At 41.9% G+C, this 17,482-nt stretch overlaps 1 protein-coding gene across 1 annotated transcript in view; it reads left to right on the forward strand.

The window, feature by feature from the left end:
- Positions 1 to 17,482, forward strand: part of LOC308297950 (phospholipid-transporting ATPase ABCA1-like) — a gene marked incomplete at its 5' end in the record, with an annotated part of 237,041 nt that overhangs the window by 166,616 nt on the left and 52,943 nt on the right. Inside the window, 2 exon segments of the mRNA XM_080741514.1 lie at positions 2,135 to 2,264; positions 3,065 to 3,185. Coding sequence (XP_080597640.1) covers positions 2,135 to 2,264; positions 3,065 to 3,185 — 251 coding nt within the window.

Genomic DNA, 17,482 nt, shown 5'->3' on the forward strand with positions numbered 1-17,482 from the left:
GGTACGTCACCAGGCGATGGCTGCTTCAATGCTCTATGTCAGGGGTCTTCAATGTTTTCAGGCCAAGGACCCTTTTGTTGAGAGAGAGATGAAGCAGGGACACCCAGATTCCATATATAGTTTCATCGTTTGACAGCAAAATCATCAGTATATTTTGGATTCATGTCAATTCGTGTTTTCAAATATTTAACCACTTGAGCTGTCATTAGCCTACCTAATAAACTTGACCTTTTACTCTGTACTTAGTCTGCTCTTTTTCCCCTCTAGCCCAAACCTCTTTGCCGATCTACAAGCTCACAACCTTCTGCCCATCCCACATTGTCACCGTCAGAGCCCCTTCCTCTCAAGCACTGCTAAAAACGACCATTACTGTTGAATAATATAAGTTCATGTGCTGATAGTTGATCACTGCTGATCTCTACTATGTACTTTTGTATAACATTGCAATAATATTGTGTGGTTGTCACAAAATGCCGTGGCACACCGTTTGGGAACCACTACCAAAAGCACTTCATGTTCTTTACCGGGAGAGCTTTGCTCTTATTATTACGCACACCTTTAAAAGGCACTGAACGCTCATTCCCCTCCATTAAAGTAACCCTATGCCATCTCATTATGAAGAAAGCGGCATTGACTCCCCCTGGAAAGAGAGCCACATTTGACCAGCAACAAGCCTCTCAGCCTCCCTCTGCAGCGTTAAATATAGACTGCGAGGTGAGTGAGGTGAGGTGAGCGTGCGGGATCAAGAGGAAGAGACGGAGACATGAAAAGAGACAGAGAAAGAGAGAAGTCGTATCTGTGGAGAGATGTAGCAGGAAATGGTAGTAATCATTTGCAGTGCGGCAGCGAAGGGCATGAAGAGAAAAGCAATTGCAACATGAGGGGCTATTTACCGGAGAGCTAGACTGAACGTGCTTTCATCTTCCTTGTTTGTCCCCCCCCTCCCCCCCTTAGCTTAAGGGCTGTAGAGACTGGAACGTAGACACGGGCCTCCAGGAAGTCAAGAGTTTAACTTACATGTTCATTAGCTAGAAAAGGCTCCAGTGCCGAATGTATGCCCATGGTTTCTGAGCCTTTCCTTCAGATGGCATAGTTGACAGCAATTTGTGTATTTTTTTAAATGGCGGAGTCTCACACACTAATATCACTCGGCAAACTTTGATAAAGTCGGCTTTGACCTTCTGTTTACAAAGATATTTTAGTTGTGTGTATGTGTGTGTACGTGTGTGCCTGATGCGCATGCGTGCGTGTGCGCGCGTTCCTTTTTGTCGCATTCCTAAGCCAATAATTTGATGACCAGCAGTGGTTCCCTATGGAGACACAAAGAGCCTGTTTTGTTCCCTATGGAGACACAAAGAGCCTGCTTTGTTCCCTATGGCAGCACAAAAGTCTCCTCAAATCATAATTGGCTTAGGAATGCGACAAAAACAAAAACAAAAAAATATCCATGTATTCACGTCTCATGGGGTGGGTAATCGATCAATTTGGGGGTGAACTACCTTTAAGCCAATACTTTGTTGTGCAAAAATAGTAATCCATTATTTTTCATAATCGATTAAATCGATTAGTTTGATTAACCCATTCAGGCCTAGAATTATTGAATAGAAGATATACAAGCTCACAGCACGGCACCGAGTGACGCGCTGCGAGCTTGTAGATCTGCTATTTTTGAAAAAGTCGCGAAAATTTGTGCAAATCTTTGAATATGTATTTTCAAAGCGAACGTTTGTATCTCAAATTTTGCTTCTGGGTGGTCCCTGGAACTAAACATTTTGGAGGTCCTTCACATGAAAAGGTTTAAGAACCACTGACATAGTAGTCTCTCAAGAACAGACTAACTGAGCTCCATTTAAGTGAAAAGCACCTTTTCTTTGACGATGGCTATGCTGACATAGAAACATAGGGTTTTTCAAAAAATCTTAGAAGGATTCAAAAGACACTTATAGAATCGGGTCAAAATTCTAATTTTCACGATTTTTCAAAAATAGCAGATTTACAAGCTCGCAGCGCCGCGCTGTGAGCTTGTATATCTGCTATTTTTCAATAGTTAAAGCATAAAATAATGACACACAAAATGTGTACCCGTTCTGAATGGGTCAACTGTTTCACACCTACTCCCCTGCTCCCATTCCAGGGGAAGATCGTTTCAAGGATCCGCTGAGCTGGGAGATGGTTGGGAAGAACCTGTGTGCCATGTCCATCCAGGGCGCCGTCATGTTTGCTGTCACCCTGCTCATCCAGTACAGATTCTTCTGCAAACCCAGGTTTGAGCCCTGCCATGCCTAGTCAGTCACTCAACTGGGCTCGTCTGTGAAGTTGTGCACAGCCATGAAATTGAAACATCATAGTTTGGGGGTTATGTAAACTGACATCCCGTCTGTGGATGGATTGGCTGGGAATGACGTACCGTGGCAGGTCACCGTCGCTGGCTGAAATGAGGGTTCTCCCCTACAGCGCCCAAACATATTGGAGGTCACATGAGCAAACGGTCTGCAGAGCTCACACACGGTACAGTGGCGTCAGCTCAAAGCTATATTAGGGTTTGATTTCTGTTCCTGCTCTGCTACAAATTGACTGTGTTATGTGAAAGTGACCTTAAGACTCACCCCTTCTTAATCATCACTTCACTGCAGTTTCCTTGAATCTCCATTTCATATCCCTCCCTCCCTCTCTCTCTCTCTCTCTCTCTCTCTCTCTCTCTCTCTCTCTCACATGTTTCACATCCTTCCATATTTCCACATAGTTGGTTTGTTTCAATGGGACCAAGCTATTTTATTTGTCCCCATTAAACCAGTAATGAATATTCATTATCCACATCACATCTGTTGCACCGCAATGCCTCAACCTTGTTAGGCAAATGTCACCCGGTCTCCTTCTATCCCCACTGTTTACCTACTCAGAAACGGAGGTTGCCATGGCAACTAAGCTCTGTGTTTCTTTGACTTATTGAGGAACATCGCAGAGTGCCCCGTTGAGCCCAGACCGTGTCCTTTCAGTCACGCAATTTTGCATTACGCTGAATGGCGGCGAAATGTCAGAAATGTCATCAACTTTGTTTTCCCAGGCTCGTTGCGAGGGCTTCAACATCCACGGAGGAGGAGGATGTCGATGTGAGTCGGGAACGTGATCGAGTGCTCCAAGGCAAGGCCCAGAATGATCTCCTGAGGCTCATGGATCTCTCCAAGGTATTGCTTAATAATACATTCTGCAATGACAACACCATATTATATTGAACGCATCGCTCCTGTTAGTTTAGCTTTTTGCACCTCTTGCTCGGGTCCATTCTTTCATTATACTTTGGCCGGTGGCCTGCTTGTTCAAATAGAATGACAGCGAAATAGGGGCAGTTCATTTGGTTGTTATCCGCCAAATTTAACAAGGGTTGGAGATATGTAATAATTCATTTTAATACAGGGAATGCTGTTCGTCTTCTTTATGCTGCTAATTACAGCATACCCATAGCAAATGTTGCGCCATGCTGCGCCGCGCACCTTTCTCACAAATGCCACCTCAATGTGGGTCTGCAGTGGGAGGAGGGGTAATATAATTCAGGAGACAGATGCACACACATGAACTGAAATGTAAGCCAGACTCGCCACTAATTAGTTAGCGTTTCGCTAATTTGCAGTGTCGAAAACTCTGACAGAAGGTGCCGGTTTCACACGTGGAACTCGTGGAAAACGGAACTCGAATGCAGAGTTTGGTTCTGGTTACGTAAGCGTAGAAGATGCCAGCTGTTTTCTCTCCCATGGCCTTCCGCCTCCTTTTAGTGTCGAGAGGAAATGAGAAGGTGAAGGGAGGTAATCGCTACCATTAGCTGCTCATAGACATTGCGAGCGGCTGCAGGGATTCAAGATTATTGGGGTTCTTAAAGTAGGGGTTCCCAAACCTTTTTGTCCCAGGGCACCCCATAAATATTGTTTTAATCCGAGGCACCCCTACATTAACATTTAACTCCCAGCACCTTATATTTATAGCATATCGTCATTGTCGGGTGGAAACCTTGTATGTCCAAAACTGTTCATTTTGTGTTTATCATCTATACAATTTACTAAACTAGTGAAAACAGCCGATCTACAAGCACACAACGCCTCGCGGTGGCGTTGTGTGCTTGTAGATCGGCTGTTTTCACTAGTTTTGTGCGAAAGTCTTGTATGATGAAGCAGGGCTCTGCTTTACCAAAAGACGTACACATTTGAAACTTGGAGATACAAGGTTTCTGCCCGACAGTGACGATATTTTAGTGATTATGTTGCAAGTACAACGTTGAGATAATAGCCATTTTGGTTAGAACTGACTGAAAATAACTTTGTACTTCAAGTTTAAAATGTTTTTTCAAGTGTCCAAATAAATTCCAAATATCATCAAATGATCTTGCGGCACCCCTGGACTGCCGTCGCGGCACCCCAGGGTCTTAACTCATTGACTGCCAAGGCCCGAGTTTCCCGAGTTATTACAGTAGTAACAGGGTGCCACAGCCCGAGTTTCCCGAGTTGGAAGCCATTTTGAAAAAAAAACAAAAAAAAAAAAACATTTTTTTTTTTCAAAAAATGTTTTTATAAAAAGAATTCTAAAAATGCCTCAAATTTATTAGGTATGATCGCAATCGCGAAATTGCATGTTTAGCCCCATAACAAACACATCTTTCAAAATGTCAAAAATGGCTGTTTTGTCTGACTTTGAAGGTGCATGATCTAGGCATGGGCGTGCACGATCCGTGCACTAAAAATTGATCCGTGCACTAGAAATTTAGGAAGGTGGCAGTGTTTGTTTTGTCTGACTTTGAAGGCTTCTATCTCATGAATGCCTGAACGGATTTCCAAGCGGATTTTTTTGTTTGAAAGCTGTTAAAAAGTACTACACATATGGTGCATATATGGTGCATGGGCGTGCACGATCTGTGCACTAAAAATTGATCCGTGCACTAGAAATTTAGGAACGTGGCATCCTGGTACTTGGCGGCCATCTTGAAAAGGGCATTCAATGAGTTAAAAGGATACAGAAAAAAAAAAGAAAAAACACTCACCCATTCTAGAACAGGCCTCATCACAGCCCACGTTAACACTCCACCTGCCAGCAGATGTTCCACCCCCGTGGGGAGGGGAAGGGAGTGAGTGGGAGGGTGGGTGGGAGGGAGGGAGGCATTCACAGCGCTGTCCTCGACATCTGGACGATCTTTCAACCTTTTGACGTCCCACCACCTTTTGTCGCTCCATCTTGGCATGCTCGTCGCGTTCCATCTTTCACCACTGTCCCACGGACACAGACATACGCCTTCCTCACCCGGGGTAATTAAAGAACGGGTCAGATAATGTATCACCATGTCACAGATCTCACATGGTGAAATAATGTGCAGAGAGGGTGGGCTTGTCAAGCCTCCACAACTGGGAGGGCTTTTAGAAACAAGTTTGGGCCCACAACATTAAAGAGCAAAACAGGCTCGGAGGCGGCGAGGTAGATTGTGACATAAACCAGGGGTCTTCAAAGTGGGTGCCCAGGCACCCTGGGGTGCCGTGAGATAATGTGATATTTGGAATTTATGTTACAAGCCCCGAACCAGTATGCCTTGAGAAGTTATCAAATGCAGCGCTGTGATGTGATTTACTCAATACAACATGAATTCATTCAAATGTTGTCATCATCATAACAAATAGTTTAATATTTTTTTAATGTGAAAAATGTTAGATGATACGTTATGATAAAAGTAATACTAAAATATGCCATAAATATAAGGTGCTGGGAGTGAAAATTATGAATATATATATATATATATATATATATATATATATATGTTACAGTATGTTTAGGTAACTCAGGACGTTCATTGTAAGAGCGCTTGTTTTGTGTTCACCACACACTAATCACCACCAGATGGCGACGACAGCCCATAGACAGCCATTCACTAGTGCAGGCGCTGACGTCACTCGTTTGCGACTCTTTCTTTATTTACTAGCCTAGCTGGGCGGTGTTTAGCCATTAGCTTAGCCATTAGCTTAGCCATTAGCTTACTATGAGCGTTTATCGTGGGCTTGCCCAGGCCTTACGGCCTGGGCATAAATATAATGATTGCATTCACCACGGCTTCGTAACTCGCGCGGCGCTCCGCCGGCCGCGCGGCCCTGGCCCGCTCTTCGCGGCCACTCGCGCCTGCGGCGCTCGGGGGCGAAGAGCAGGACCAAGGTCCGCTGGCCTTCGCGCCGCTTGCAATGTCGTGGACAATCGAGTGGCTCCGCCTGGAGGACGTTGTTGTGGGCGACCGCTTGTTCCGCCCCGTGCGGCACCACAAGTGCTCCGTTTCTCGGCCGTCCTGTTTCTCTAACAAACCGTGACATATATATATACAGTATAGGGGTGCCCTGAGCCAAAAATGTTTGGGAACCTCTGACATAGACACATTAAGGACACTATTGCAGTTACATTTTAAATAAGAACTTTGTGAACACATTCAAGTTTGATTATATTTATCTGTAAAGAGATACAGAGATACAGAAAGAGAGCGCCAGCAGTTGATTATAAACAGCAGTGGATGTTTGGCAGGAAGGCATTACTGTGCCCTCGCCAACTCCCCCCTACAGCTGTGTCCCATTCGGGTTGGGGGTACACATATAACGCATTGATCAACAAGCGCATGGCTTTGGCGGCCATGCATCACCGGCCCGGCCCTGTCATAAATCTAAGCATGTCTCTGAAGCAATCGACAGGCCATCCATCATGCGCCCGAATCCTGCCCCTCCTCCTTCCTTCCCTTCATTATCTTGCCCAGGAATGTGTCTCTGTCTGTGCCCCGCATGCTAGCCCCTGGTTAGCGCGCTGTGTTCACGTTAGCAGAGTAATCGATGCGGAGTGAAATAGCGGTTGCATCCGCCCGTTAGTGTCTGAAAAGCCCAACGCTGTCAACTTGACCTTCCAGTCACTCACTAAGTTGACAGAGGAAAGTTTTATGGAAGGACTCTGACAGCTGTTTGAATTTAGACAACCTGTGAGCGATGAGTGTCGTCTCGCTGCCTGTCAGATTGCATGTAGACCTAATGGCACCATTTGAACGATGGTGTACTCCTTTGATTTCCTCTGATGTTTAGAAGTGGCTAAGATCCATGACTCGGACCAAAATACAGAATATGGACAAGGGGTTGTGAGCATTGCAATTTTTTTCAACACTTTTATGATGGCAGCTGTAATATTTAGTTTTTGTTGTATCGACGGCTGACTTTGGCTCCACTGTTATTTTTGGTCTTTGGACTTCTAAACAAGATAACAAAACTATTGGCTGGATTGTCGGATTTAAAGCCTCACTATTTCACTTTTATCGTGTCAAAGGTCACATCTCTCGTAGACACAGGATCTGACACAAAGTTTGACCTGATGGTCAAGATTCGATTTCCCCCCCGAGCAAGCAGGTCGGCTCTATTAGTTTAATGGGAAAATGAACTTGCACAGGAAACCGGGTTCAAATCCGGGGTAGAAGAGGAAAGTTATGTATTGCTGCTTTACTGCTTTTTAATCATAATATTTCATTTTATTCAACTTTAAAACTTTTGCTTTTGTTTACGAAATATGTGTTAACCTTCAAGGGTCCCAATATATTAGCATGTTTAGTCTTTTTTTGTATCCTTCCTTAGTATCTACTGCAGTGTTTCTCAAATGGGGGTACGTGTACCCCTAGGGGTACGCAGAGGTACTACAGGGGGTACTTGAGAGAACATATTTTACTGGTTGTTTAATGATAAAACATTGACAAATGTATGTGAATGTACGTGCTGCTCCGTTAAGCTTTAAACCAAACTAAGTAAGAATTTTACTGTTACTGAATAGAAAACAATCTACTTATTTTCAACATATTGACGTAAAAACTGGACTTGTCAGATGTCAGTATTTTCTAGTCAAAATGTTGCTGACAATTCAAGGGGGTACTTGGATTCAGCAATAAGGAAAAGGGGGTACTGAAGCCCAAAACGTTTGAGAACCACTGATCTACTGTATTAAACACCTACTACCTGTTCTGATTTGCACAGAAAATGTAATTTTACTCTATTTTACTCAGGTGCCTCTTTCTGCTCTTCTAACAACCCATTGTTATTTGTTTCAGTAGTCATTAATATTCATTTGCTGATGGCTGATTGGTTAAGTGTGAGAAAATGTGGGGAAAACAAGGTGTATCCACAATCTATAACATCCAGAAACTTCACTTTATGTAAATTGACACACACACACACACACACACACACACACACACACACACACGCGCGCGCACGCACACGCACACGCACACGCACACGCACACACATGCACACACATGCACGCACGCGCGCTCACACCCACACGCACACGCACACATCAGACAATACGCAGTCTCCTTGACACACACAAGGTCCTCTTTAATCCTAAATAAGCTAACAACAATAAGCTGCAAAAACATTTTCCCTAATAATTGTAACATGTCTAATCATTACTTCAGTGGAAAAAGTACTCACATTCTTTTCTTGAGTAAAAGTATCAATACTGTAATGCAGATGTACTCTGTTACAAGTAAAAGTCCAGAATTCAAAATGTACTTGAGTAAAAGTATGAAAGTATAGGCATCAAAAAGTACTTAAAGTACCAAAAGTAAAATAGCATATCTACAAGCTCACAACATGTCGCGATGCGACACGTTGTGAGCTTGTAGATCGGCTATTTTCAAATAGCCTAGGTATAAAATAGGGCTAAAGTGGTTTCTGTTTGTTTTATGATATTATAATTTATATCTGAAAAGTAACGAATAACTAAAGCTTTCAAATAATTCTGGTGGAGTAAAAGTACAATAGTTGGATCCGAGATGTAGTGGAGTAGAAGTAAAAGTTTTGGAAATTGCTAATACTCAAGTAAAGTGCAAATACCTCAAAATGGTACTTAAGTACAGCACTTAAGTAAATGTACTCAGTTACTTTACACCACTGCATTACTTACTGATTCCATGCTTGCAGCAATGGAATCAATGGTAGCTTACTACATGGATCCTTAAAAAAAGGGGAAAAAAAGAAAGAAAGAAAAGTTATTTTGACAGAACTCCAGCATTGCATAGTGATAGTCCCTGGTTCTCTATGCAATCTATGTTAAATGTGTTGTGCACTGGGCGATTGGCATTGGGAGAGGTTGAGGAAAAATACCAAAGGAGATCCCATCCATTTATCATAGTCTTCTCTTTTGAAAGGCTGTTTACTTCAGTGACCGGTTGGCAGCCCGGCAGCCATGAACAATGCATCTGTGGACTCATTTACTGGTCGTTTTATGCTCAGGTTCAAGTTGTTTATTGTCACGTGCACACACTATACAGCTGCAGACCATCAACTTCTTGTACTTCAAGCTTTCCTCAACACTGTGACCTAACTAGATCACTCCAATTTTACCTTCTAACTTGCCCTGGTGTGCCTGCAACTGCCATTCTATTAACCTCATTCCTGGGCAGCTCAACAATGATTGGTCAACCTGTATTGAAATGGGATGAAATTCTGTATTGCTTTTAAAACAGGAAGGATCTTTTGTGTAGCTGAAATAAAAAACTGAACAAAAACTAAAACGTAAGAGATCTAAATTTTTCATTGTTCATTCAGCCCCTCTCAGTACAAAAACACATTTTGACCGCAATGGGCACTCCCCGACCATGTGGACTTTGGGAGAGGATTTGGAAGCTCTCAATGCGTTGTGATTCTACGCTTTGTGAGCTTGTAAATCTGCTGTTTTCCAAAACGTTGAAAGATTTTAATAATATCTGGGATTTAAATAACGCTTTTCTGATTACTCAAAGATGCTTTACACGTGTGGGCCAGGGGAGACGGCACAAAGGTTGTGCAGTGCCTTGTAGTTGGTGAGCAGCATTTTAAAGTGGACACCTTCCATCAGCTCCCAGAACTTAACGGACACCTTGATGCACCCAAGCCACGTTACTCATTCGCTGAGTTGGCGGAGCCCTGGATTGACCCGTTGACCTTGTGGTCCTACGGACTGAGCTACCCAGACTTTATTTAATCCACCCTCTAAAGCATGAGGGGCACAGAGGGGTGCAAATACAGTTTGGTGTGAAGATGGCAACTATCTGTTGCAAAAAGGCAAACTGTGTGATGCACTGTTTATTTTGTACAGTATTTATTTTTATATATATACAGTATAATTATCTAGCATAGATCATTTTCAAAGATATTTAATTCTTACCTCTGAGTCTAGTATGTATGATCCGGATGCTTTAAAGTCACCCACAAAAGTAACTTTTAAGGGCCAGTTTCATCGCATTCATTTTTGATCCAGCCTCACTTTTTTCTTCAGATGTTATTCTTATGCAACTGAATTGCAGCTGCTTTTATTCAAAGCACCTTAAAGTAACACAAGTGCATATATTTTAAGCACGGGCGACTCCAATGGGAATTGGATCTCTGCAATGTTGTCATGCTCTTCCCATTAAGCAAGCACTCGGCTTCTCCTGGAGTCTCGACGCCCGGGCTTGTAATGTCTGATCTCCAGCAGCAGGGCTGTATTGTTTGCATGGTTGCTTAGTGCAGCGCCACACTCTCAGCTGTCTCGCCTGATTAAATGTCACCCCACTTATCACGGCAGCCATTACGGTGCTATGTTGAATCATCCAAACTTCTCAGGTCGTCTGCGACAGGCGTGCTTTCTGAACCTGGAGTCAAGAACTAAAAACTGTTTTTTATGGAACCACCTATCTGGAACAAACTCCCAGAATAATGCAGTTCTGCTTCAACTCTCATTTCCTGTAAATCAAAGATAAAGCCAATTCTGTTTTCCGCTGCCTTTTAATTAGTTTTTGTTGTTATTATTAAAGAATATATATGTATAATTTATTTAGTTTTATTTGTTTTAAAAGTAGGGTAAGTGATTTCATTTAAGTTACAATTTCAGTTTTCATGTAGGTGGCAGGCGAGGGCCTTCCTCCAATCATGAAGAGGGGGCGGGCCTTGGTGTGCATAAGGCCCGCCCCCACTCGACCATGATTAGAGGAAGGCCCCACTCTATCCTGATTGGAGGAAAACCTCGCTCCACCAAAACAAACCTTTTCTCCTCACAGGGGATAGGGCTGAAGTCCAAACATGGACCAAACACTCTATAGCAGGGCTACTCAACTTAAGATGGCTCAGGGGCCACTCAGCAAAATACCAAAAGGCCAAAGGGCCGCAAACTAAAAATGACGGTCCCATTTTGGACATTTACAATGATTTTGTAACAAACTTCATGACAAGTCTAATATAATTAAGGAAACGCACAGAAAACAGCCACATTTCCATCTATACAAGCCAGGCCAAACCTCATTGAACCAAAAGATTGTCATGGATGGAATGAAGAAATTATCGAATTTGATCAAATTGGGCTTTATTCACAAAATGTGAAGAGAAAATTAACAGAACTGGTTCAATCGTTTTGTAACCGCCCCTGTGTCTGGGTATGCAAGGCTAGTGAACTTTGGCAATGTAAAGGTATGTTTTCTCATGCCAATAACGCTCCTTTTCATTAATAGGATGGATTTAAAATAAATAGACGTTTATACTTATTATTCAATCATTCAAACCCCAGCATCCCTATTCTTGGGGGACATTCACCAAAAATAGCTGATCTACAAGCTCACCACAAGATGCATTGTGAGCAGTTAGATCGGCTATTTTTGGTTAAGAGTTGTTGTATGGAAAAATAACTCAAGTACAGTTCAACTCGCCAGGAAATACATGAGAAAACAGAACGCGATCGGATAAAAAGTTCAGGCCAAAGGTGGTACTGCAGCTGAAATGCTCTGAGAGCCATTCAAAAATGAGAGGGGCTCTCTATTCAGGAGTGGTAATTTAGCCTCAAACCTTTTGAAAAACGTTTTTGGGACATAAACAATATGACATAAATACTTTTTAAATGCATGGTGTATCACCTTTAAAGAACACGGAGGATACAGGTAATTATAGAATGCTGTACCGTATTTAGACAGGAGTGAGACTTTATTAAGCACATCTGAATGTTGGTGTAGGGGGCTAAATAAGTCGCTCTGCCCGAACCCATGTAAACACGGGAACATGACGGTCAGGGGTTTGGTTTCTACGACCATGCGTGAGCTACGATGGGCTAAAATCGCTTTGGGAAACTCGGACATTATCAGAACATAGACCTATTTTGTTATTATTTGAATGAAATGACATAACTTATCCTTTATAGAAATAATAAACTTGCTTTTCTTTACTGCACAAAAAAAAATGCTTTAATTTACTATTTTTGGATAACATTAATACAGACGTGTCATTTCAAAACTTCACACGTCCTTCCATTGGCAATACAGTAGATTTTCAGGGGATTTGCAGAAAATGTACAGATTTCTATTTCTAGTTTCTGCAAAAATAAGCTCTGTTCTCCATACAAATTAGAAGCAAAGCGGGGAAAGAAACCAGAGACATTTTCAGGAAAAGAGCAGTAAATACTTGAATTGGCACATCTGTACATTATCACATAGTATGCACTCAAAGTGTTCTGTACTGAACACACAAGTGATGAGTGGTTCTGCACTTTACCTTTGCTTTTAGCTAATGCATTAGGCATGCTAGCTACACATGTAATGAATGGAATAGCATTGATTTCCAGGCCTGAAGTTGCTAATTCGACATTTGTTTAATGGGAGCATTCAGAATTGAAATAAAACTGCTAACTAACTTCCAAGTTAAATAGGGAATAAACTGTCACTTCGCTATTCCAAAGCTTTGTTACCATCCTCAATGAAATGTGAAGGGAACTTGGCAACAAGTTCAGCAACGATTCCATTACGAGAATAATTTGAACAAGAACACAATTATTTCCTGACTGCCTGAACAAGCAAGGTGGTTGCTATGCAACATACATTATAGTCTCATTGTGCGGTGGTCTGTCTCCCTTTGCTGTTTCTGATACTGGCAAAGAAATGTGACAAAATGTAATTGACCATGATGCTCTGTGAAGATTTAAAACTACACCTTTTTTCCCCCTGACACCAGTCATCAAAGCATTTTGTTGCTGTCAATCTCGATCTATTTGAAAAAATACAAATAAATTAAAAATCTCCTTTTTTGGTAAATGAATGCCCTACTTCATCACACAAGATCAGACTTCATATAAAAGTTTTATTTATTTATCATTATTATTTTATATACCGGTATTATTATATTATATATTATTATATTTTTTACATCAGAGTAACCCATTTTGTTCAGTTTTGGCTTTGACAAGAGTTCTCAAATTCTGCCCAAACCCGATCCGACCCGACATTTTCGGACCGGGTAGGGCCTAAAATGTATGCAAATGAATTTCTATTGTTTTATTACTTTGTGATAGAGTTCTCAAATTATTCCCGAACCCGACCCTACCCGACCTGAGATTTCAGGGCCAGGTAGGGCCTAAATGTATGCTAATTAGTCGAGACCAGCCCAGGTAGGGCCCAGTTAGGGCCTGTTGAAAACTCTAATAAGGACATACAAAATGGTTTGCCTGCATGTATCCAAAACATGTGCGAGTATACATTCACAATCACCCCCATACACATCCCGCCACTCATTTCCTTCTTGTGTACACAGGGCTACCCTCCCTTCTCATCAGGTCTGGAGACATGCTTTGCTTTATCCACTCCTCCATAGTTTAGCCCCCACGGAGATCCAAGTTCACCTTAAATGCTGTCATTCTGTTGTGGATAGCTGTGGAGTGATATAGAACTGTATAAAGTTATTATACTTCATAGCAATGATATATTATGGTTGTTATACCACACCCTATCAGGACGTAGGCTGCTTTGGTTTGTAAGGTTGGATCATCAGCTCCAACTGCTTTCACCAACCTGTTTTGGCTTATACGTTTGAACATATCCAATACACTTTATTTGCTCTTGTCTTTGTCCTCATTTATTATTACAGATTGTATTAACTAGGTTTTCAGGCCGCACTGTGCGGCCTTCAAATCTAGTCCTATTTTGCGCTGATCAGAGCAATGCTCACCAAGCTATGTGCTTTTGATCATGTTAGAAACTGCTGTAACGCTGCTGTAGTTGCCCCAGTAAATGTGTGCATTATTCTAATGCCAAACCCCTGAACAGTGTACACGTTTGGCATGGATTAGAGAAACAGAGCGCTTTGCATTAGTACGGATTTTATGTTTGTGGCGTCCACTGTCTATCCACCCTCTAGGCAATTGTATGCTTACTGTACATTTGATAATCCATAATTTGAGTTATGCACAGAGAATGCATACCAAACGCAGCGTGACCAAACAGCCTCATTTACTTCCTCATTGACAGCACTTTTTTTTTTACCTTTTGATTTACTTTGCTTTTATTTGATAGCTACTGTACGTAAAACGAGAATCAGCTTTTGAACTGTAGTTTCCTAATCAGTTTTTCCCCCCTTTGTATTAGTCATTGTGGGCTGCACGCATGCACCTGTGCCTGCGACTTAAGAGCTAGTTCAACTGTTGAAAAGGCTTTGCTTTATCCGTTTATCCTTTTGTACCTCAAAGGAACACATTGTTTGAGTGCTAAATTATATATAAACGGTCACACCCATGCAGCGATAAGGACCATGTCTTGCTCACTGTGACAGAGAAAGGAATCAATGTTCCTTTTGAAACCACTTTGCAATGGACCCGAATGGTCCTCCCACGCTGTACAGGTAGCCTATTGTGCCAGGTTTGCCAGGTTTTCTAGGTATATTTGTAGTTTGTAACCATTAAGGGTTGGTTTACTTATTTATCCCTTGCAGATCCAGAGGGCTTGGTTTAGCAGGCAAGGGGTTCATGTGAATGTGGATTTCTGTTACAATTATTATTCTATATTATATAATTAACAACAGTAATGTTTTTTTTAAGTAATTAGTAGCAACCAACATGAATTTTACACAACAGATATATATGTTTGTAGGTAGGTAGGTAGGTAGGAATATGTATGTTTATTCTTTTTAAAGAAAATTAACAAAAGGAATTTGCTGATAACATTATACCAATTTAATATTTGGTTGTTGTGAGCAATATAGTCAAGTCACATTTTGACCGTACTCTTGAAAATGTGTTAATTTTGGAGGTTGTCATTACTATTAAGTATAGTACCGGTAATTCTATAGATAATTCTCACCTAGCTGTCACCTCTCAAGATCTCATTTGAGATACCTGTCACAGTCAGTCACAGTAAGGGTTCAGGCTAATTGAGAATCTTGTGGACATTCAGGTAGAACAGAGGATCAGTGGATCACACTTCTTGATTGCCTGCTAGCTTGGCCTTCCTTCTGCAGAAACCATAGAAGAGTATGTCAGCATAAACATGACTGCTCCTCTTCTTGACCACATCGTCACAGTTTTTTGATGCCCAATTTACTTCCCTATAAGTCAGCTCCTCAACCCTGCTTGGGCTAGTTCATATTTCTAGTGCCAGGAAGGTACCTTTATTGGAAATGAATAAAGCATCACCAGAGATGACTGAACAGGAGTCCTGGGAAGAATGAAAGGCCAAGCTTTCTCAAGAAGTGTGATATTGTGAGGTGGGGAATGTTCACAGGTTTCTCAACGAGCCTGATTCATTTATGTGACTATGACAGGCAGGAAGCAATCATGTGAAGAAATATTGTGAACACTTTTTATTTGTGCATGAAGTTGAAATACTAGTACTTCTCCAGTCCATAATAGAGACCACTTATACTAGGTTTGGACCTAGTCTAGTTTTCTGTATGTCAACGGATTTCAACGGCAACATCCAGTAGAATAAAGCCTGATGTATAGACCTACTATAACCTGACTGCGCCAGATGATAGCAGCAGTGCATTTGCCTGGCTGCATACCGCTCTGCTACTAGCATCTGGGATTGCTCCGGCAGACTCGATGTAAGGGGCGGGCCATTTTTTTAATTTATTTAGCAGGTGATTGGATGGGGCCGTCTGTCTATCACAGTCTGGGAGTGCCAACTCCAACCACTCATATTGGCTTGTCTGCATGACGTTACACCCAGAATCCGCCTCCTGTGTTTCCACGTGGTCTGCAATCAGACTCTATTGGCTCAGAGCCGCTCAGAGCCCGCCCGTAGCTGCCGCTGATTGGTCCGGCCCGGGGCTTTACGAGCGTTATCAACTCCCTCCGAGAGAGCTCAGATGGTAAAGTAGGGCAGCGCACTACTGCCACCATCTGACGAAAGTCAGGTTAGGCCTACTACTAATTTGTCGAGTCACAAAAAAGTTAAAGTTGGTACATGAATAGACAATTGTCACAAGTAAATGACATTGTTGTTGGTGCGTATGCGTGTGTTGCTCTGCGAACACCAATTCATTCAAGTGAAAGATAAACACGGCCATTACTCTTTTTTTTCCATCCTGCCCCGCATCTCCCATAATTCCTTTCACACATCCCCATCTGCTTTTCTCTTGCAAAGTATGGCCTCCTGGATTAACTATCCTTCCTCTCTCTTCCATTCTCTCTCTCTCTTTCTCCACATGCTCTCTATTAGAGGAGGAAAAAACCCTAAAAAAGAGCCTTAGTTTTTGAGATACCCCTACCCGGGGTAGAACAAAATGTGACATTGTTTTTTCAAATCTTTAGGATGTCCCCTTCATGAAATGGATTGTCACAAGTTTTACTTTTACTGCAAAAGTCATGAAATTGATCCATGAAGGTACTCACCACATAGGCAAAAAACGCCTATCCTGAAAGATGGAGTTCCAATTCAATCCTTTGTCATTTTCTACCTGCTGGTTGTTTTTAACTCATACTTGCACAGATGGTGTACAGGTAGCATCCTTACATCCCAGAACAATCAGAATGCAAAAATGTGGTTCTGTTTTGAACCTGCAGCCTTTTATATAAGGACTTTCTATAGGCGGAAATGACATTCCTAAGGAAAATTCCCCTGTAATCCTGGTGATAATCTTCTATAAGGGGTAGTACAAACCCTGACAGTGTTTTTACTTGTCCTCTTCATGAAATGGATGGTCAGTAGTTTTACTTTTACTGCAAAAGTCATGAAATTGATCCATGAGGGGACTCATCACATACTGTAGGCAAAAAAAAGCCGACCCTGAAAGATGGAGTTCCAAGCAATCTATGGTAGTCAGACTTAAATGCAGTATGTAGGGCAGGCCTACATGCAGTAGAATACACTATATTGTGTGCACCATTCTTAATGCCAAATAATCAGCAGCTTTTTCTCATTTTCATTTATTTAGTTTATTTCCTTTTCAATCAATTATCAATCAACTATTTTGAGCAGTCTGAAGGAGACTGACCAATGTTTTGATTTCTTTGAATTAGTTACAAGCAGGACAGTCCATATAAACACAGGGGCAATATTCCAACCCTTCCCAACTGGATTCCACAGAAGGGGTTTGGGGACACGATTGTGGTATATATATATAAGATATAACACTTTGCTACATAGCCTGTTGAACATGCTGTTCAAAAGCATCCTTAGTGGGAGGCAGATGTGAGACTGACATTTCTGTTGTTGATGGAAGAATACAACAGA

This window comes from Nannobrachium achirus (assembly GCF_963921795.1).
Source record: "Nannobrachium achirus genome assembly, chromosome: 14".
Lineage (NCBI taxonomy): Eukaryota > Metazoa > Chordata > Actinopteri > Myctophiformes > Myctophidae > Nannobrachium > Nannobrachium achirus.